This window comes from Lagopus muta, chromosome Z (assembly GCF_023343835.1).
Source record: "Lagopus muta isolate bLagMut1 chromosome Z, bLagMut1 primary, whole genome shotgun sequence".
NCBI lineage: Eukaryota > Metazoa > Chordata > Aves > Galliformes > Phasianidae > Lagopus > Lagopus muta.
Genome location: NC_064472.1, coordinates 61,869,543 through 61,892,171, shown reverse-complemented (window position 1 = coordinate 61,892,171; position 22,629 = coordinate 61,869,543). Strand labels below are relative to the sequence as shown.

The following is a 22,629-nucleotide window of genomic DNA, read 5'->3' as shown; positions in this document are numbered from 1 at the left end:
CAAACCTTGGAAAAACACGAACAGGACCTCTTGGGAAGAGGTATGGTTTCCATAAAATAAATCTTAATTCCTCCAATGTGTACTGTAAGAAAAAGAAAAAAATGGTGAGTGAAAGGGCAATAAACTGGGAACATTACTGATCAAACCTAGGAATTGGAATCACTGGGCTGCTGGGAAACCATGATGCAGCTGCCACTACCAAAACCTGGTGGGATGATTCACATAACTGAAATGTGGCTATTGATGTGTAGAAACTGTCCAGAAGGGACAGGCAAAGAAGGAGTGGAGGAGTCATTATAGGAGGCATTTGGGATGACATGCTCTCATCCTGCTGGGGGTCATAAACTACCCAGGCACCTGCTGGAAAAGTAGCACAGCAACCTGAAGGCAATTCAGAAGGAGGCAATTCAGAGGACAACTTCCTGAGCCAGGTAATACACAGTCCCATCAGGGGGAGGCAGTACTGGACCTGTTGCTCACCAATGCAAGCAAACTGATTGGTGATGTAAGGAGGCTGCCTGGGCTGCAGCTGTCATGCAGTGGTATATTTCACACTCCTGAGGCATATAAAGAATAAAATTAGGAAGCTTAATTTTAGGAAAGCCAGCTTCCAGCTCTTCAGGGAGTTAGTCAACAAAATCCCCTGGGAAACTGTCCTCAAGAACAAGGGTAAACTCCTACCTGACCAATTTGGTGTGGCTATATATGATGGCGTAACAATGACAGTGGACACAGAAAAAGCCACTGTTTTCATCTGTCTGGACTTTGACATGTTCCCTCATAACATCCTTATCTCCAAATTGGAAAGGTATGGATTTGGTGGATGGACTATCCAGTGCATAGGAAGTGGTTGCAAGATTGTACTGAGAGAGTGGTGTTGAATGTCATCACCTAATGGAAATCAGTGAAAAGTGGTGTCCCTCAGGGGTCGCTGCTGGGACTGGTGTTCTTTAATATCTTCATCAATTACATCAATGGTAGGATTGAATGTAATTTCAGGAAGTTTGTTGATAACATCAAGTTGTGTGGTGCAGTTGACACACCTGAGGGATGAGATGCTATACAGAGATAACTAGACAAGCTGAGCAGTGGGCCCAGGTGAACCTTATAAGATTCAACAAAGCCAGATGCGATGTCTTGCAACTGGCCACGGCAACGCTTGCTATCAGTACAAGCCTGGGGATGCAAGGATGGAGCACTGCTACCAAAAGGGGCTTGGGTTTCTGGTGATAGATGGCAAGCTGGACATGAGCCAGCAGTGTGCCCTTGCAGCTGAGAAGCATCAAAAGAAATGTGGTCAGTAGGGTGAGGTAGGTGGCCCTTCTCATCTACTTTGCACTAATGAGACCTCACCTGGAGTACTGCATCATTACTCCATTGCGTGAAGTCCTCAGTGCAGTTGAGATACTGACCTGTTGGAGTGTGTCCAGAGGAGGGCCACAAAAATGCCCAAAGCTTGTGAGGACAGGCTGAGAGAGTTGGGGCTGTTTGATCTGGAGAAATCTCTGGGGATACCTGATTAGTGGTCTTTCAGCATCTAAAGGGGGGCTGTAAAAAGTGGGGACAAACTCTTTAGCAGGGTCTTTTGTGAAAGGACAAGGGGAAACTATTTCAAACTACAAAAGGAGAGATTTTGCCTGGAAATAAGGAAAGAGCTTTTTATGGTAATTGTAATGAAGCAGTAGAATGATTTTCCCAGAAATGTGGTGGAGGCTCCATCCTTGGATAGGTCAGACTGGATGGGACTCTGATTAAGCTGCATATGTTTCTGTTCATGGCAGGAGAGTTGGACTAGAAGGCTTTTAAGTGTCCAACTCAAACAATCCTATGATGATGTTATTCTGTGATTATGATTCTAACTTAAATCAAAAGTTGGAATAGAAACAAAATCAACTCTTATGTTCATTAGCGAGTCTCCTGATGCACAATGGATTTATTTGTCCAGCTCTATAAGTATTGAATAAAGTTATAGGTGGTACCTCTACATGAGAAGTATAATTATCCTTCTGCTTCCTCTTTCCTATTTCTAGTCTCATAGCTATTTAAAATAGAACGAATGATAATGGCCTACAGAAAATGCATCTATGAGAGCTGCTTTGAAAATAATGCCTCCTATTTTATTATCTTGGCCCGTGATGTCAGAGCCGATGATGGTGTTATGGCAGCAAAGATTGAGCCTTCTCACCAACATCCCATTACATTTTGTTGTCATGCAACAGAGGGCAGTAGAGGAGCAATCTGACAGGATGGCATCTGACATGGAAGTGTGTATGAAGCAAAGGTGTGTGATGGAATTCCAGCATGCAGAATAAGTTTCCTTAACATTCGTGTAATCTTGCTGTATGTGTGCGGAGAGCAAACAGTGGATGTGAGCACACTGAGGTGGTGGGCGGTGCAGGTGGGTGGCAGGCAGTGACACTGAATCACCTTCACTGATGTAGACTGTTTTGAGAGTAGCACTATGGTGATAATGCATAGCTAATGGTGATAACTATGTTGATTAATAGTGTTTTGTGTCTGAGAGTATACTCCATCAAATCCTAAGAGTTACAGTGCTCTTTCTAGTTCTTGTAGTTTCCAAGGAAACAAATGGGCGGCATTACTTTTGGAGCAACCAATGTGTATGTCCATGTTTGTGTTGTTTTTATGTATCTCTCTAAATATGATAATTTTTATATAAGTATATTCAACATAAAGAAACCAAGCTTTAATAGCTTGTTCCAAAATTCTACATCCATGCCTCCTCCAGTGAAGCTATGAAGCTCAAATATCAAACTGTAAGTCATAAGTAGAAAAGGAATTTCTGCAAGTCAGAAATCATAATGTCATGATTTTGTGATTTTTGGTTTTCGGTATTACACATCATAGCATCATGTAATGGGTAATTAAAGAGTTAATGCTCCAGTTCCACAGACTGACAACTTTCTGGATACCTGGCTCTCAGAAGAGAAGAACTATATATTCCAGGGGACCTTTTGCATGTGAGGTGAACATGGTAAGTCACGGGAGGAATGAAGTCAGGGGGTCTTGCTCTCTCTCGCTGTTGCCTGGCAGAGGTGTGGGTGAGCTTCCGAGCCATGTGTCTTCAGTTCAAAGCAGGCTTTTTTTTTTTTTTTTTTTTTTTCCTTTAAGGAAACTCTCTCCTATTTTATTTGTTTCAATTTCAATTATATTGTATTATATTGTGTTATCTTGCATTCCAATATCACAGTAAAATATGTTTTCCTCCTTAGATCATTACTGCTATTCCTTTTTTTTCTTTTTTTTTTTTTTTTTCCCTTGAGCCCAGCTCCCATCTCCCTACCTCTTTTCCTTTCTCCTTCCCATTTTTGGGGGCTCGGGGGGAGGGGCTCGGGGGGAGGATTATGGGCCTACTGCCCTCCTGTCACGGGCATAGATCAATCTTCTTAACTCAGCGACACATAAAAACATCACCATTCAAGGGAAAACTAACATGTATATAAAAAGTGAGCAAAGAAAATTCAGAGAAAATATTTTTGTAAAATTCATCATTCTAAACTGTGGATATGATTTATGTGTGTAAACCTGGGATTGCTTGACCGGAGTCATCAGCTGTGTTTATTGCTCATGCCCTTGCACTCACAGGACAAGCTAAAAACAAAAGTAAGAAAGCTTGTTGGTTGAAGTATAAAGAGTTTAATGACTGAAGGAAAGAGGGGAAACAAATATTAGACCCAGTCAATTGATGCAATCCTTTGTCACCTCACCAAGTAGACTGCTGGCAACCTCCACCCCGAACCTCCTCCCCTCCATTGGTGTTGCTGACCAGGATGTTATAATACGGCAGGGGGCATGGCCAGTTTGGGTCAACTGTCCTGGCCATACTCTGTAGGCACTGCAGTGTTGTTAGTGCTGCAGTAGCCACCAATCCAGAATATGAACCATATGGGATATTGCAATGAAAGGTTACCATCCCAACCTGAATCGGTAAAGAAACCCACGGTATATATATCAGCCCAAAGAGCACACATCATATCATGTTATGCTTTCGTGAGTACACGTTGTACCACTTTTTTAAGAAGCCTTTGACCCAGCTTCAATGAATTGCCTATATTTTTTATGCCCAACAGTCTGTGTGCTTAATTGTATTTATTGTGGTCATAGCAATATATTTCTCTACTGACATCTTGCAGTGCCCTAGAAAAACAATATATTTCAGGATGTTGTTCATTTTAGCCTGCTTCTTATTTTCCAGTCTGATGCAAAAGTTTAGTGACCTTTCCTACAATATTTTGAGGGTTGATTTCCTTCATTTAGTCATGGCCACCAGAAATGTGTCTACTGACCTATCATCTGATGTGCAACCTCAGATAACCATGATGCATTAGCTTGTAAATCAGTGAGAAAGCAGCCGCATCTGAAACATTATCATGACTATATATATCATTGTAACTTGATATATATTGTATCTGTATCTAAATACAACCGGTACTGCTAAAATATATACTGCTAAAATGCATTTTACTATGCTCTCAGAAACATAAGCTTTGAGAGCATGTGTTTCCATGTTCTTATGTTCAGATACATTTAAGTATATATTAACAGTTCTTCAACTACTGATAGTGATAAAAATTGTCAAAAGATAATTTGTGATCTATGCATTTATAAAGCTGGGCAACAAATTTTTCACACAAGGATTAAATTTACCTGCCCTCTTTTGTATTATTAGCCTAAACCAGTCTTCTGCACCTTAAATTTCTAATAAAGAAAATTATATTTTGAAAGAAAATAGGAAGTTTTCATCAGTGCAATTATCTTTCACTTTGTCCTAACTTACTTTACAAGGCTAAGTGTTCACAGATTGTTTACTGATCACTAAGTGAACAAATTAACCTGCTGTTTGAATTGAAAATACGAAGTGTCATTGTATTTATCACAGAAGTACCAGGGACTTACATTTCATAACTATATGTGCTGATATGCATGCTAATCCCTTGAGATCATTAGCAACAGGTATGGTAGGATGGACACTGATAAATAGTTGCCATTATGAAGAGAATTATTAATTATTTTCCCTCACTGTCTTCATTAAAGTTCCTGGGGAACTGCATTATGAAGAATGAGAGGAAAAATCACTTTTCATTTCATCAAGTGCAGGCCCCAGGTTTCATGAAAAAATTGCAATTTATAATTGAAAGTAATGATGTATTCAAGATGTACATTGTCAGACATTTGTAACTCTATTACTAATATTCACCATTCACTAGAAGATATCCTCTCTTTATGTGTAACATTATATTCTTCTCCTTTTTAAGACTGGTAGACATACGCAATCAGAAGAAATTCACAACATTATTTCTGGGAGTTTACTGTTGAAATGCATTACACTGTTAAGTGTACAGATTGCACATTTGGCAGACAGAGTAACTACTGTCAGTGCGCACTCATGGATTGGAGACCACTTTTGGTTGAAGGACGGAAGACGAGATGGGGCTGCAACAAAAGTCCCAACAAAAAAAATGTATTTCTGTGAACTTAATCTAGCAGAGTATGGAGTAAACCACTGATTACCTCTCACTGTCTTTAAAATATACCATTCTACTTATCTTTAAAGTATTTTAAAAGTCTCAATGTTTGAAACTGGGAGTGAATAGCTTTTCTGTGCACTACATTCACCACCCATCATAGAAAATAGAAAGACTAAATTTCCTGAGTTTTGAAAACATTTCCATTAAAATATTGCTTTATCTGTCAGGCATGACCATTTCGGTCCTTTCCCAGGCACTGCAGCAGAGCTGCTGCTGGACATATGTAATAGGGGCAACTCTGCCCTGGCAGGCTGGCAGCAAAGCAAAAATATGAAGGAGAAAGGTGGTTGTGAGCAAGCACCGGCCCTGCAAGGCAATCTTGGTTGAAAGTCTCATAGCAGCTTGTTTATCTTTGCAGAAATTAATTTGCCTATGCAGGAGTAGAGAAGAGAGGATAAGGACTGATACATATCCTGAGAAATCTGACTTGAAGGAAATGAAATTGTCTGTTTATATTTCTGGTGCTTATTCAGACAGCACTAAGATAAAAAATGTTTTTAGCCTCACTGAAACCTTTGCTTTTTTTTTATCTGGAAGAACAAAGGGAACACATTGAAGGGAGCACAGAACCAGGGCTGATTTTGCCAGAAACAAACTTACCTACCACAAAGACCCCACGAAGGAATCCAGGAAAATGCCATCTCATATCTCTGCTCTGCATTTGCTGCAGGTCTGGCTGAGATAAGTTGTATCCATTCAAGGTACTGCAATATAAGTGCTTCAGAAATGGCCTCATTTTTCAAAAGTTTTATTGTTAAGTTTGAAGACTAGACAAGGTCATACTGGTTTTACATCATCCTACATGATTTAAGTATATACAAAACCATTTGAATATTACACAGCTTGAAAGGTTGCAAAGGTCTTTGTGTCCAAGACACTTCTGTACTTACTGACACATCAGAAGCCAGCACTGAATATTATAGATCATATTTGTTGTATAGCAAAGATACACTCATTTAGTATCCTTAGTCTTCAAAACTTCACATGTATTTGTATGCAGCCATTCCCAAAGAGAAAGTCAACCTGGTGACCACAGCCAGGTAGCATGATAAGCCCTTCACACAGATAAAACTGAGCCTGGTGCCAGTGCTTGTTTTCCCAGGCTAAAAACATAGTATGTTGCGGAGCCGCAGAATGGTGCCGACTTAGCTGGTTCCGAGTGAAATTTAATTAAGAGTGTACTTTCACTCTTGTTCAATGTCACTGTCACAATTAATACCCAAGGATCCTTTCAAAGTGTTTTTCCACTTATCCTTTATGTGCTTCTCTTTTTGGTATGCCAATTGCTTTCACTGGGAAAGTACGGCTGTGTTAGTTATCACTTGTCCCTTCTGTCAGTGGTTTTCATGCACAAAGAGGGGAGAGTAAAATAAAGGGAAAAACCATAATACGGGAGCACACCTGATATCAAGAATTATTTCAGTATGAAATAACAGTAGGAATACAGTTTGGTTTTATGGCTGCTCAATACCATTTAAAGAAAGTTTCTGGCAGCTAAAGAATAATTTCAGTAATAAAGCCACAGCAGACTGGCTGAAAGTGTTGTGGCACACCTATATGATTTGTTTATAATTTATTGGAGCATATTATTATAAAGTACAGAGCTTTGTTTCCAGGTTGCGAAAGCTGCTGGCAGATGGAAGCTAACACAGAGTAAAAGGATGAAATTACTCAACTCCAAGTTAACACAAAATAAAGTGACTATTTTAGGTATTCTAACAACACTACTTTTATATGCAGATAAATGGTTAGCAATCGAATTAGCAACGGAAGACAATACCAAAAGTTGCAAAACATGAAAAAAACAATCACTTGGGAATGAATATTCCAAAACAAAACTAAAAATATTTGATGAACTAGAGACTCCAATTTGCAGAAATGCCTCCCTTTTTTAGGTTACACAGTCCATTAGATACGTGGCTATTCTTCCAATCTATAAATAAATACTCAGTTGCTATCTTAAAACTGAAAAATGGTTTTAGATGTCTTTAAATACTGTGTGTCCTTGAAAACATTTTTTTGTTTGTTTTTGTTTTTTAATGAAGAGTTTGAGGTGCAAAACATTGACAGTGGTTAACTTAAGAATACAGTTTTTCTCTAGAATTTTACATATCCCCATGATTGACTTTCTCTTTAAAATCACTCACTATGCTTGAAGACCACTTCATATATACATCATTAAGGAATGCTGTTAACACAGTTACAGACAAGACATTAACAGTCTAGTGGCTTTTGTTATGCAGCACAAAGTAAAAAATAAAGAACAAACTTAGCAGTGTTGCACAGGACTTCAACATTTCTTACACATACTTTCACCTTTATAAGACTTTCCTGTAGAAGTCTTTATATGTCTAAGCCTTATAAAATAAATACTTGTATAAATACAGTTTAAGGATTAAATCATTTTATAGAGGCAGGGTGTTCTGTTTGTTAAAATGTGACAGTTTAAGTGACGCTATCCGAAAACCGCCACCTATATATCCCCAATTCTTGCAAGTAAAATTCCTGGCTGCTAATCTAGGGTCTTTCACAGTTAAATGGATTATATATTTTCTCTGTGGTGGAGAATGTGTGATTAAATGCAGGTTTTGAAATCCAAACCGTTTTGTTTCCAAAGCAAACTTTTCCCTTTGCAGACTGTGGGCCAATGGGGCATTTGTCTGGGAAGCAGGACTCAGGCTCATACTTCAGTGTTTTGGTTTCAGTGAGAATGTAACGGTGACAGAAATTAAGTTCAGTGATATTTGCTAGAACATGCAGCTGTATATATATATATGTAAGTAATTTATATTTTGCCATCAGCATGTTATGAAGTTAACAGTGTGATCCCATGTGATCCCATTATTTCAGGTAGCAAATACAATATCTCCTAACTCCTTGCCCCAAGGTCTTAAAGGTTCTGGTGCTACATCATCATGGAGCACCTTGTGCTTAGGAAGCTCAGAGTGCTTCACAAGATTGGTGTGATTATCTCCATTTGTGGGGTGAGGTTACTGCCCAGCAAACAAACACCAGAGCCATGACTGCAATGCCCTTCCCCATCCCTTCTTTCACTCTTGCTGCTCAGCTACCTCATGCAGACAAGTCCATTGACCTGTCTTGTTTCTAGATCCTATAAGGCATAGCAGCACCCTCCGCCTCCACCCAATGAAATCTGCACTGCCACCCAATGCCTAACCGTACTTCTAGCATCTTACAAATCCCATCACTGTTTAATTTTTTTCTGGGTCCTAGGGCCCTAACTGGACATACTTTCTTAAAACAGCATAGTATGAAGCATTTCTGTAGATGAAGCATGACAAAGATCAGCCTCCTTGTGGCTCAGTGGCATACTCAGCAAAGACACAGCTGGGAGCAGAGGGAACCAAGTGCCCAAATCTGGTGCACTCCTACAACATCTCTTGCCTCCATGCTTGGGAGAAAGAACATGACTGGTGCCATTAGAAAGGCCCAGCAGGAAGATTTCCCAGCAGCAAGGAGGTCATTCCTTCCACATGCTTCATGGCACCTCATTCCTTCATATCATGTGTCTCCTCACAGGAAGAAGGTTTCTGAAAGAAGAAGTCAGATGGGCAGCTCCATCGAGGGCAGTTCACTCCTGGGTAAGTCATGCAATGGGTTCAGGATTTATGCTGTGCACTGTGCCTTTACCTTTGCATGTACTGAAGACATGGAACCACAAGAACCCGCCTGTCTCACCTCAGCATCCTTGCAAGAACACCATTCAAGCAGAATTAATGTACTTTGGCAAATTCGTTAACTTCATAATGTACTGACAGCAAATTTTATTCCATATACAAATGGGTCTTTCAAAGAAAATAACATTAACAGTGATACTGAACAGAAAGCATGAAGGTTATGTCTATAATATGCAAAATTGAGAAGGAACATGGGGCTAGCTAGGAAAACCCTTTAGGTGAACGGACTCTGCTGTTTAGATAGGAATAATGAAAGGTAGCTAGTAATATCACAGGTACTGTATTTTACGGTACCACAAAGTATTTTCCAAAATATGTCATAAATAGTGACAGTGTTTGATAGGCACAATTACTATAATGCAGTCATCCCCAAGTAAACTTATTGCTAAAAGCTGCAGTATCACTTTTTGCAAGTAAGATGACAGTATGATTTATGGAGAACTTGTCAGCCCAATGTTACTGAAGCTGCAAATGAGCTTTGTCATGCTCTTTCTCTTCCCTTGTAAAAAGGATGCTGCTGTTTTTCCCTAACACATTTCAACTAGTGTGAACAAATTAAAGGAGAGCTAGAAAGATAATGCCACAGCAAAAGGGACAACACTAACATATTTCAAGGACAAAATCGGATTGGATCATTTAAAGGGCAGGCTTAGACCTCCTTGCGAAAGACATTTAGCGGCCTACCATAAAATGAGCACTTGATCATGAAAAACCCACTCAGCTTCCTACAGGCTTTGCAGTTTCTTCTACGAAGGGACCAGTAGGGGTACTGAGAGCTATGACGCCCAGCAGAACCCCACCTCAGTCCTCCTCCGTGCAGCCCAGCAGCTCTGACCGCAGGGTGATCCGGCCATACCACGACCATGGGATGATGCGGATGTGCCGGGCGTAGATCGGAGGGTCAATGACGTTCTTCCGGTGTGTGTCATTGTCAAAGTTTCCCTGGAAAACCTAAAAGGCAAGCAGCAAGAAGGTTGGTGCCTGGATAGCCAAGCTTGAGAACTGAGCAATGACTGGGTTAGGAACGCTCCAATAGAGACATTCCTTCACAGCTGACACTTGCTGGGTTCAAGGAGGACTCTTCTTTTACACATGCTATTTTACATACCAAGGTACTCCTTGGACTAGTGTTTTATAAGATGTCTGACAAATACTGGCCCAATCATAGGGCAAAACAACATTCCTCCTTAATGAAGGTCTGCATGATGTTATTTCTCAGATAGAAGGGAGCAATGTCTTATTAAAACATCAGATACCTGAAACCAAAAAGTAATGTCCAGAACTGACATCAGTGGGATCCAAAAGGAAGTGACAAAGTGAGTGAAGAGCCTGAAACTCTACACAGCAGAACCAAAGGAGACAGAAAAACCCTGAAATCCATGGGGCCAGAGAAAGGACACCACACATGTGACTCAGGGTCTGTGTGGGTTCTGGACCTGCATGCCTGGCTGGAACATGAGGTGCAGATTCAGCCCACAGTTGAAATCATCGTTACCATTTTAAAAATTAACTGCCTTTTTACTTGGCATTTGTATCTTGTCAAAATAATCCTAGGAGGTTCTGTTACTGTTTTGGATGAAGTAGCATTAGAAGAACACTTACTCACCAATGCAGCTTGGATGCCATTGCATAAGCTGTGATAAAATTAGTGACTATAAAGGACACTATCATATTCTGTTGAAAAATGTTACCATAAGCATTAATAGCTTTGGAAGCAGCTCGTGATTCATTTAAAAATATCTTAACTCATTCTAAGGCAGGTAAATACATTATTTCCAATGGCATGTGTTAGTCAACATATCAGTGAGTTCCAAAACTCTGGTCTGTGTTAGAACAATGCCATTTTTTTCTCCTAAGAGTCGTGATTCAAATTCAAAGGGCATAGCATTTCTCTTTCAGCAAAACGGTCAGATCACCCCCCTGAGATATTTTCGGTTTATATGGGTAATCTTCAATGTCTTCAAATGTCTTTTCATTTACAAAAACATTATTTGATGTCTTTTTGACTTCAAATGAGTGATTTTCATTTGCATAAAGCACAAAAGGAGTATGATTCTCTAGAACAAGTGCTTATGTGACTGAATTAGTGCAGAATGAAAAACTTCTTTGAAGTTCTTAGGAAAAATGTCATAGGTTGAATCCAGAAGAGAATTTTAGTCTACTAAATTCTCAGAAGAGAACTTAGACTACTATTTTAGTCTTTAAGCTCCTCTCAAGTGCTATCAGTTTGGCATTTTCAAGAACACGTGTATGCTCCACAAGTGATTCTCTTTCAAAAGTGATGTATTTCCCTCCTTGCCTGGAACCTCAGCATTCAAGCTAAGCAACAATTAAGATAAACAGATAAAATTTCAGAAAAACTGGCCACAAAGCCACAGTGCTGTGACTGTAAGGAAAAAAAGAAGCATTTTTGTCAGGAAAAGTTGTTTGTTGTCCAAGTATAGTCTAGTCTTGATTACAGAAATTAGCTAGAGCTTTAAGATTTCATCTGAATTTGATTATCATTTGTATCAGTACAGCATACAATACAAGAAAGCAAACTCATTAAAATTAGCAAGGTAAAATCTGCAGCAAAGAAAGCTTAAAAGTAAAAGATTGTTCCTTTTGATTTCTTGCACATGCATGCGATTTATCTGTTGGCTTTTTTTTACCAATTCAGACGATACGCAATGCAGAACCACAAGCAATTCTTGCTGCAGAGGAATTGGAGAATTTTTAATTTTCTATTTCATTTTTCCTGTGGAAGACATCTCAGAAATAGCATTTTGACTAAGACTTGGAATAAAAAAAGTCTTTGTTTACCAGAAAAATCCATCTACTCGCTATCCATACCCACATGCATCTGTGCAAAATGAAAATATCTGAATCAAACTAAGGAACAAATGCTGATGAAAGAGTTGGATTATACTATTTTTCTTAGAGCCACGAAAGTGTATGTAAAATCATACACAATGTCATTATTACCTGAAACTGAACTCATCTGTTTCAGATACTAATTTATGCAAATGTAAAATTTAGCATCCTTCAAAATTCAAGATACAGTCTCAGGAAATTAAAATTGCTAGATCAAGGATTTTAGCAAAACAGATTTATCAACGAGAGAAGCTTTGTGAACATCCCCAAATGTGACTGGCATGAAATATAGCATCCCATGAGCAAACATACTGAATGCGTTGCAGTAGACCAGTGGCAAATTTAAAATCATAGAATCATTAAGGTTGGAAGAGACCACCAAGCTCATCAAGTTCAACCATCAACTCATCGCCACCATGCCCTTCAACCGTGTCCCACAGTGCCACATCTACTCTTTTCTTGAAAAACATCCAGGGATAGAAAATTTACTACTGAATTTTTCATTCTTCGTTTTACCTCAGCTTAAGCTCACTAATGAAGTTAAGAAACTTGGAAGAAAGGACATGTGATAGATGTCTATAACATCATAAATGGCATGGAGATCAATCACAGACAACACTGCATTGTTCCTGTAGAATGAAATGAATGAGTCACCTAATGGTCGTGCTGTTTCACACACCGTGTAATCAAACTGTGGTACTCTTTCTCACAGTATTTAGGTATTAGTAAAGTGAGATAAACTGCTAGGGGTAGGATCTATAGCCAAGGACTGCAAAACATGCAGGTAGAAGAGTGCAGGAAACTGGGAAGACATCTGCTGGAGGATGCATGCTCCCTAGTCTGGGCAGGTCTCCAGCCTCACACAACAGGGCAGCTCCTAAATCACCAAGTACCTGGATATGTAAAAGTGGATCAAAGCTTTTGCTTTATTTTAATTTTTCTACTGGGAGTATCTGTTTATGTCAGTCTGCATACTTAAAAGGTGTAAGTTACTAAAACTTTCACTCAGAAACTTCAGCAAGTTTACACGTACATATTTCCCACATACATATGTAGCTTCTCTGTATCTCAGTATTTTACAGCTGCTTTTAAAATAAAAAAGTAGAAAATGTATGATAGTGTGCTTTTATGTACGATAACTTACGACCAGTTTGTGAAAAAAACCCACAACTGCAGAAAATACATACATAATGATATTCTCTGCCAAAAAAAGATTTCTGAAATATAAACAAGTCTTGCTTATAGCTGTGTCAAACAAGGTATCTGGTTGTCTTGCCTTTAAATACTCACTGAAATTTTTCATTAGAGCTAAGTGTTTTATGCCCTAAGCAACATATTCAAATTATGACAATGTAAATTGATTCATATTTTAAAAAGAGAACTGCAGTAAGTTTTATGACAAGATAATTTAGAATAACTATCTAAGGAAGAATAGCTTGGAAAAATTGAATTTATTATAAGGAATGCTTGCTGTAAATGCGGAGCTTAAAAGCAGGTTTCAGGGCACATCCATAGCACTAATTAACAGGTGGGGGCAAAGGGTAGAATAGGGTTTGTAGCATTGTGTCAGTGGATACCTCAGATATATGAAAATTCAGGGAGCCTGATTCTCTGCAGAGAATATTTCTGGGTCTCGTGTCTTACAGAAACTGAAATTACATGGAAAGTCTACATTGGCCTTAGCATTATTAGTTCCTGCTATTTGGGATAATAGCAAAGAATTGAGACTTTAACATCTAAGTCTCAGATGATGAAGTCAGTATACTGTCTGTTGAATGTTAACCATATTTTTTGTCCAGAGTATTTCAAACAGGTTCTTGGAGCAGTTAATCCTGCTCATAAAATCACAGAATCACCGAATCACCAAGGTGGGAAAAGACCTACAAGATCATGCAGTTCAATCATCTGCCTGTCACTAATAGTTCTCACTACACCATGGCCCTCAACACAACATCCAAATGTTCCTTGAACACCTTCAGGATTGGTGACTCCACCACCTCTCTGGGCAGCCCATTCCAGTGCTTGATCACTCTTCTGGAAAAGCAGTATTTTCTAACATCCAGCCTGAATATCATATTAGAGGCGGACCATTTAAAAAGAGTAATTAGATCTAGCTTCCATTTGGATTTTTCTTCAGTGCATTACATCTCGTAAGTATGACAAATAAAGGGGAACTATTCATTTCAAGTTCAAAAGAAAGCTGAATGAAAAATGTTTCTGATAGTTATATTCCCTTCTTTCAGAAACATATTATTTCTTTATTGTCATTTATTGAAAAATACTTCTTCAAGCAAGACTGAAATTTGCAGATCTGCACAATCCATTTACTTGCATTGAAAATTTTTGTTCTTGCTCGGTGGAGTATTTCTTTTCACAATGAAGAGCTACAAAGCTACAAGTGAATGACATTAGGTCAAAGACGGTGAAAGATGTTCTGATTTCTTAGCAGAAAGAGAGCTGCTGTTTAAAGGCATTCTGTTTTACTTTAGAACAATTCACAACTGGAAGATGCTTTTCACTATAAAAAATTGGGCAGGCTTTTTGAATTAAATGGATATGTGTTTCAAACAGACATGTTCACGCACCTGTGCTTATGTAGTGATGTAAGGGGAAGAAAAGGACATTCTTCCTTTTCAGTTGATATTCAGAAAGTCTCTTTGCCAGCCTCACCTTTGTGCTGAGGAGTATGATAGAGTAGATCCTGCTGGAAGCTATGCTGAAGCCCATGGAAGACAAGGAGGTGATCCCATACAACCAACATTGCTTCACAAGGGACAATTTCTGCCTGATCAACCTAGTGGCTTTTTTATAATGGCAGTCAACATCTCAATGTCCAGAGGGAGATCAGTGACAAATGGTGTGCCTCAGGGGTCAGTGCTGGGACTAACACATTTTAATATCTTCATCAATGATACTGACACTGTCAGCAAATCTGTGGCTGACACCATGTTGTGTGGTACAGTCAACACACCAAGGGGACAGGATGCTATCCAGAGAAACCTACACAGGCTGAGCAGTTGGCCCACATGAACCTCATAAGGTTCAACAAATACAAATGCAAAGTCTTTTACCCGGGTTATGGCAACCCCCACTATCAGTACAAGCATGACAATGTAAAGATAGAGCATAGTGCTGCTGAAAAGGACATGGGGGTGGATTGCAAGTTGGTCATGAGCCAGCAGTGTGCTCTCAAAACCCAGCAAGCCAACTGTGCCTGGGCTGTATCAAAAGAAGCATGATCAGCAGAATGAAGGAGGTGATCCTGCTCTTCCTACTCAGCACTTCTTAGAGCTCACTTGGAGTACTGCATTCAGATGTGAAGTCCTCAGTACAGAAGAGACACTGACCTGCTGGAGTATGTCCAGATATGTGCCCCCAAAATAATCCAAGGAATGGAACATCTTCCCTGTTAGGACAGGCTGAGAGAGTTGGGAATCCTCCGGGAAGACCTTATAGAGACCTTTCAGTATTTGAAGGGGGTTGTAAGAAAGAAGGAGACATCCTTCTTGATCAAGAATTGTGACAGGACAAGGGGAAATGGTTTCAAACTAAAAGAGTGGATATAGAGAAGAAGTTCTTTACAATAAGGATGGTGAGGCACTGGCACAGGCAGCCCAGAAAGATGGTGGATGTACTGTCCCTGGAGACATGCAAGGTCAGGCTGGACAGAGCCCTGAGTGGCAGGATCTAGTTGGTGGTACCCCTGTTGATTGCAGGGGAGTTGAACAAGATGACCTTTAAGGGTATCTTCCAACTAAAATAATTCCATAACTCTATGTTTCTATGAATAAAATGATGTATAGTGTGATATTTATTATCTTCTCAAGTTCTGAATAGATAGCAGGCATGTAAAGCTTCTAAATTTGTAAAGTGCGTTTAACACATTCTTGCCATTTTTTCTACTTGATATATCTCCTCATGTCCCTGAAATGGAAAATTTACTCCACTGCACACAGTTTGTAAGTGGTTTATGACAGAAAGTTCAAAGCCAAGCAAGAAAAGAAATATTCTGAAGAACAACTGCCCTTCATAAATGTTTACAGAAATTCACTTTAGCTCAGCTGAGGGCAATAGGAACCACCTGTAATTTAAATCAGTGGAGAACCTAGGTTGAGGGCTTCAAAAACTTAGACAAACAAGCAATGGGACCCTGGGAGGCAAGACACAGTGTTGAAACTTTGCCCTGATGTTACACAGGGTCAATATATTGATGTATGTTGTTTATACTCAACAGGGCTGTTTTGGTTTGTGCAAGCCTTATCATCAGTCAAGTTCCTTCAGGCAAAATAGCAGGAAAGCACAACACACTACCCACACCACACAGAAAAAATGAAGTGCAGATCCTATGTTGTAAATAAAATTTCTGCTCTCCTTTTACTTGTATCAGATCAGACAAAGACCAATGAAATCTAACTGCCTGATGAAATACAGACTTTTTCAGTGAAATTTCATAAAAGTTAGCATAAGGTTAAAATATTGTTTTAAGCAGGTCATTACTAAATAGTAATGATCATATTATCTTAGAATTACAGAAAGGTTGTATTGGAGGGGACCTTAATTATCATCTGGTTGCAATGCGGCTGCCATGGGAAGGGACACCACTCACTAGATGAGGCTGCGCAGGGCCCCACCTAACCTGGCCTTGAACATCTCCAGAGATGGAGCATTCATAACTCGGGGCAGTCTATGCCTCACCACCCTCTGAGGAAAGAATTTACTCTGAACACCTAATTCTCCATCTCCTCCTTTAGTCTAAAACCATTTCCCCTTGCCTTATCACTATCAGCCCATGTAAAAAGTCAGTCTCTCTCCGGTTTATAAGCTCCCTTTAAACACTGTGAGACTGTGAGTTTTCCCTGGAGCCTTCTCTTCTCCAGACTGAATAAACTCAGATCCCTCAATCTTTCTTCCTAGGTGAGGCATTCCAGCTATCTGATCATCTTTGTGGCCTCATTTGGAATTCACTCCAACAGCTCCACAATGTTTTTGTACTGGGTGCCCCAGGCCTGGATACAGTACTCCAGGTGGGACCTTAGAAGGGCAGAGTAGAGGGGAAACAATCTCTTCCCTCATCCTGCTGTCACCACTCTTCTGATGCTGCCCAGAATACAGTTGTCCTCCTCGGCTGCAGGTGCACACTGCTGGATCACATCAAACTTTTATCCACCAAAATACCCAAATCCTTCTCCATAGGTCTGTTCTCAATGAGTGCTTCTCCCAGTTAGTACACTGGGATTGCTCTAAGCCTTGTGCCTTGCACTTGGCCTTGCTGATGTCATTAAGTTATCGGCGGCCCACTTTTCATGCTTGTCCTGGTCTCTTTGAATTGCATTCCTTCCATTATATCCACTGTTCAGCTCAATGCCATCAGCAAGCTTGCTGAGGGTACACTAAACCCCACTATCTAGGTCACTGATAAAGATTCTGAAGAGCACTGGTCCAAAGACGAACCTCTGACAGATATTTGTCAGCAGTCTCCACCTGGGCACAGAACCACTGACCACAATCCTCTGGCTGCAGCTATCCAGCCAATTCCTTATCCACTGAATAATCCACTCTTCAAGTTCACATCTTTCCAATTTAGATAAAAGAATATGATATGAAAGCATATCATAAAGATGAAATTCTGGTAGATGACATCAGTTGGCCTTCCTTTTTGTGCTGACACCATCACTCCATCATAGAAGGCCACTAGATTGTGAAGCACAATTATGCCTTGGAGAAGCCATACTGGTTGGCACAGTCCTTGTCTTGCATGTGCCTTATGGAACTGCCAGAGGATCCATTCCAGGATTTTCCCAGGCACAGAAGTGAGACTTACTGGCCTACAATTCCCCAGGTCTTCCTTTCACCCTTTCTTAAAAACGGGACTGATGTTTAAGACTTCAATTAACAGCCACAGCTTTTTGGAGAACGGCTCAACAACTGCATCAGCCAGTTCCTTTAAGATACTGGGATGCATGGCATCTGGTCCCACAGACCTGTGTATAGTCAGTCTTATCAGATGCTCTTGAACTTGATTTGCTTGCAGTTGGAGGGATTTTGCTCCCTTAGAGCCCACCTGGAAGTTTTGAGAACTGAGAGACACGAGAAGCCTGACTGCCACTGAAAACTCAGGCAAAGAACTTATTGAGTACCTGAACCTTCTCCAAGTCCACTGTAGCCATTTCTCCCTTCATATTTATCATGGAGGTACATTCTTCTTCACCTTTCCTTTCTGTACTAGTAGAAGTCCTTTTTGTTATTTTTCACATCTCTCACAGAGTTTAATTCCATCTGTGCCTTGCCATTTCTCTGTGCCTTGCCATTTCTGATCCCATCCATGTGAGTCCAGATGGCATTCCTCTATTCTTCCCAGGCCACAGTTCCCTACTTCTGCTGCCTGTGCATTTCTGTCTTATCCCCCAATCTGACTAGCAAGTCCTTGCTCAGCCATGTTGGTTTCCTATCTCTTCTGCTTAATTTCTTATGCTGGGGGATGGAGAGTTCTTGTGCTCTCAGAAGAGCTGCCAGCTCTGTTCTGTCTTTGTTCCTAAGGACAGTTTCCCAGGAGATCTCATCCAATAACTCCTTACACAGCCTGAATTTCAGTGTCCCGACTTTGCTTTTTGCCAGGTCCATATCACTTGTGATCACAAACTCAACCAGAGCATGGCTGTTACAGCCCAGATGAGCACCAGGTCCAATAAAGCTACACTTTTGCTTGTTTCATCCAATACCTGACCATCCAATACCAGCAAGTCATCTTCGGCAGACTCCAGGAGTCTCCTGGATTGTTTCCAGCCTGCCATGTAGCCTTCCAAGCAGATATCCAGGTGTTAGAAATCCCCCACCAGAATGAGAGCCCGTGAACATGATAATTCTTGGAACTGAAACAAGAAGGCTTCATCAATAGGCTGCTCTTGATCAGACAGTCTGCCATAGACCCCAACCACTGCATGACCTTCAGTGATATGGTTCCTAATTTTAATCCATACGACCATGGATGTTTCTCGGAGGCAATTCTTCACAGTCTATCTACTTCTTAACTTAGAGGGCAATGCCCCTCCTGCACCACCTATCCCTTCAAAAAGCTTTTAGCATTTGACTGCAGAATTCCAGTTGTACGATTCATCCCACCATGTTTCTGGGATAGGAAATCAAGTCATAGTTTTCTAATTGCACCATGGCTTCCACCTTCTGTTTATTTCCCAGACTCCACGCTCTGGTGTAGAGGCACTTCATCTAGACTACTGACCTTAAAGATGCATCCAAGATCACAGAATTCCAAAACTTGTGTGACACCATCCATGCAGCCATTCATTTAACTGATACGTTCCCCTCCTTCTACCCAGGTCCCAGTCACCAGCTGGAACCAAGAAAAGCACTGTCTCCTACTATTACTCCCAGTTCCTTCATCATCCTTCAAAGGACATAAAGTCTCTATCAGTATTTTATGATTTCCCTATTGCAGCAATCACTTAAACAAGAATATAAAAATGATGTTTAAATATGACAGTGATGTGAATTATATGTATGAACTGGATCTGTAAGTATAAATCAGGTATTATTATAATTAAACATCAGAAAGATAAAACATTAGCGATGTCTAGCAGAAAGATTTTCCATCTGACAATCTAACTTTTCACTTAAACATATGTTTCTGCTTTCTGTTGCTATGGCAATTAACCAGATAAGAAAGCACATAGCTTATAACTAGCTCTTCAATTTGTCCAGAAATCTAGTGACCATCTGCACAGGAGAAACTGCCTGCCTGCAGTTAATTGCATGTCTCTTAGCTAATAATAACTGACAAAATGCAGCTTGCACATTGTCCTTTAGCTTACTTTCTTATGTTCTTTCATTTCAGAAATCAGCCTGTAAAATACCATTTGACATCACAGTTGGCCTTGAGCTACCTACAGCACGCCATGTAATTTATAAATCACATTTGGAATGTTATTAAAAAAAGGTCAAATTTGGTTTAGATCTCCTTAACATTGGCACAGTGAGCTACTGACCTCTAGTTGAGAAAAACAAGATAGCTATTGGCTGTGGTCCTTTTACTAAAATGTAGTTTCTTCCTACTTGCCAACCGGCAATGTAAATTCTTCCTTGTGACTTGAAGAGAACAGGAGAAGTATTCTTATTTTTTCACAGATCTGATTCAAACTATTTAAAATGAATGAGAAAAGCATCATTATTTGAAGAAACATTTTCTTTTTCCTTTTAACTTTTTTTCCCTAGTACCTTTTACTCTGCCTTCCTAGAAGCTTAGCAGAGCTGTGAACTCAGATGAAAGCAGATGAAAAAGCAGAAGCCAATGAGGAGCTGCAGGCGCCTGTTCTTGGAACATCATTTCCAGTAGGAACTGTGCAAAGAAAACTGAATACCACATTTTCTTCTGTTTGAAACAACTAATTTATGTGTTGCAGATTTATCAAAGATGCAGGGTGCAGATAATGCATTTTTGAATACAAGATAACAGTGTTTGGTTTCTATTTTTTCTTTTTTGTCTCTCTCTAAGGTAATTTCACACATTATATGGAAAAAAGGGAGAAGAGAATAGCTTTAGGAATTCATTAAGACTGACTGATATGTTAGGATTCATCCTGTAAACTGCCCAACAGTGGGTAGTTTAGGATTAACCTCTCAGTTCCTATTTCTATATGTTTTAAAGTCACAACATTCATCCATAAATCCTTACTACAGTCAGAAACAAATCTGTAATTTCTGCACTTGAGATGCTTTGTCATCATAAAATGACACACTTCTTAGGACTTTAAAACAAGTTATTTTTTTTCATACTCTCTTCCTTTCCCTCAGAAGTTTTGGAACTGTCTTTCCCTTAAATTACTGGACCAAGACTACTAGGATGAGTAGATTACTGGAGGAGGTAATCAGAAATCTATTTGTTCTGTTTTTCTCTTAAAAAATCATTTCACATAATAAATAGAATGAATTAGGGTAAATTATGAACGATTTATGCTTGCTGCTGTTGATAGCTGCTAGTGTTTATCTTTTATCTCTTTTCTGTATCTTCAGGGGTCAGAGGAAATCTTTCTTAAAGAGTTTCATTTTGCTGTGTAAACATAGTATCTTCTAAAATGTTCTTCCATTTTGAGCCAAACCTCAAACCTTTACAAGAGCAAAGGAAATTGTTGTGGCTTTTGCGCGGGGATAGAACTATTAGATAGGACAAATGATGCTGTTTCTCTTCTGCTCTCTGAGGAATTGCTTTTTATTTGGTCGTTTTCATTTTTCATTTGCATTTTTGTGCCACTCTGCTGCAAATTATGGACAAAGGAGTGGGTCAGAGAATACCTAGTACTACTGTTGTACACAGTCTGTGGGCAAATCCCATGAGAGCACACTGCACTAAGGCATCCTGGGCTGGAGAGACAACAAAGGGCTATATGTAAAACCAGAAGTTTTTACTGAGTGATGAGTGATGCCTTGAGACAAAGATAATTTATATGCTCTCAATAATGAAATAGATGATGGAAATCTATTAGCTTGTTAAAAATGCAGAACATTTTCCCATCTTGGAAAGTGGAATCAAAATTTAGAATGGTCTTGACAAATTGGAGAAATGCAAATTGGAGAATTGCATGCTACAATTTAATAATGGTATGTACAAAGTCAGACCTTAGAAATTAATGACCAGTGTCAGAAGTAGGTCCAAGCAGGATTCAAAAGAATGATCTGATGCTCAGAAAACAGACTGTATTAGGAAACACTGAAAGACTAAAGGAATGATGATTATATTTCCCCACAATAAGCTGAGAAGAAATGTTAGCATGCATCAACAAAAACAAACTGAGGACAACACAGTATTACTGAGTAAGAGAAAGAAACGACCTTTCTACCTCTTTGGAGCCCTGGGGTAGACTGCTTATATTGCAAAAACTTCATCACTGGCTACTTCTATGAACATGTTAGAGTGGGTTACAGTATAAGCATTGCATCTTTGATAATGTGAAGGACAGGTAAATGAATTTAATTACTATGCTGATTTTTTAAACTACCTGTTTTTAACCTTCATTCAAATAATGAAGAACTATTTGCACCTACCCCTAAGATGGCACTCAGGGCCTATGGGTTTGCTGAATCCCATTTTCTGTGCAGAATCACAGAATCACAGAATGGCCAGGGTTGGAAGGGACCTCAAGAATCATGAATCTCCAACCCCCCTGCCACATGCAGGGCCACCAACCTCCACATTCCATACCAGACCAGGCTGCCCAGGGCCCCATCCAACCTGGCCTTGAACACCTCCAGGGACGGGGCATCCACAAACTCTCTGGGCAGCCTGTTCCAGAAGACCTCAAAGAGATGGGTAGGAGAGTAGTCCCTCCATAGGTCAAGAGGTACTGCCTGATCAGTTGAGATATTTTCCAGTCCTACCTCCCATGTGGTTATGCCAAGCTCACTGACTGACAGCTAGCATTTTTCGAATGTCAGACTCTGGGTAACTTTTTCTATATAGAAGAAATTTAGAATAGTGAGTATGCTTTTGTTTGATGTTTGTGGATCAAAAGACTAAAGTC

At 39.8% G+C, this 22,629-nt stretch overlaps 1 protein-coding gene across 2 annotated transcripts in view; it reads right to left on the bottom strand.

Annotated features, from left to right (window-relative positions):
- Positions 1 to 6,280: 6,280 nt before the first annotated feature.
- EDIL3 (EGF like repeats and discoidin domains 3) overlaps positions 6,281 to 22,629 on the bottom strand; it is a 269,363-nt gene continuing 253,014 nt past the window's right edge. For both annotated transcript variants that reach the window (XM_048932253.1, XM_048932252.1), the window contains one exon: positions 6,281 to 10,198. In XM_048932253.1, the coding sequence (XP_048788210.1) occupies positions 10,049 to 10,198 (150 nt within the window). In that variant the 3' untranslated portion in view covers positions 6,281 to 10,048. The remainder of the gene's footprint in view (positions 10,199 to 22,629) is intronic.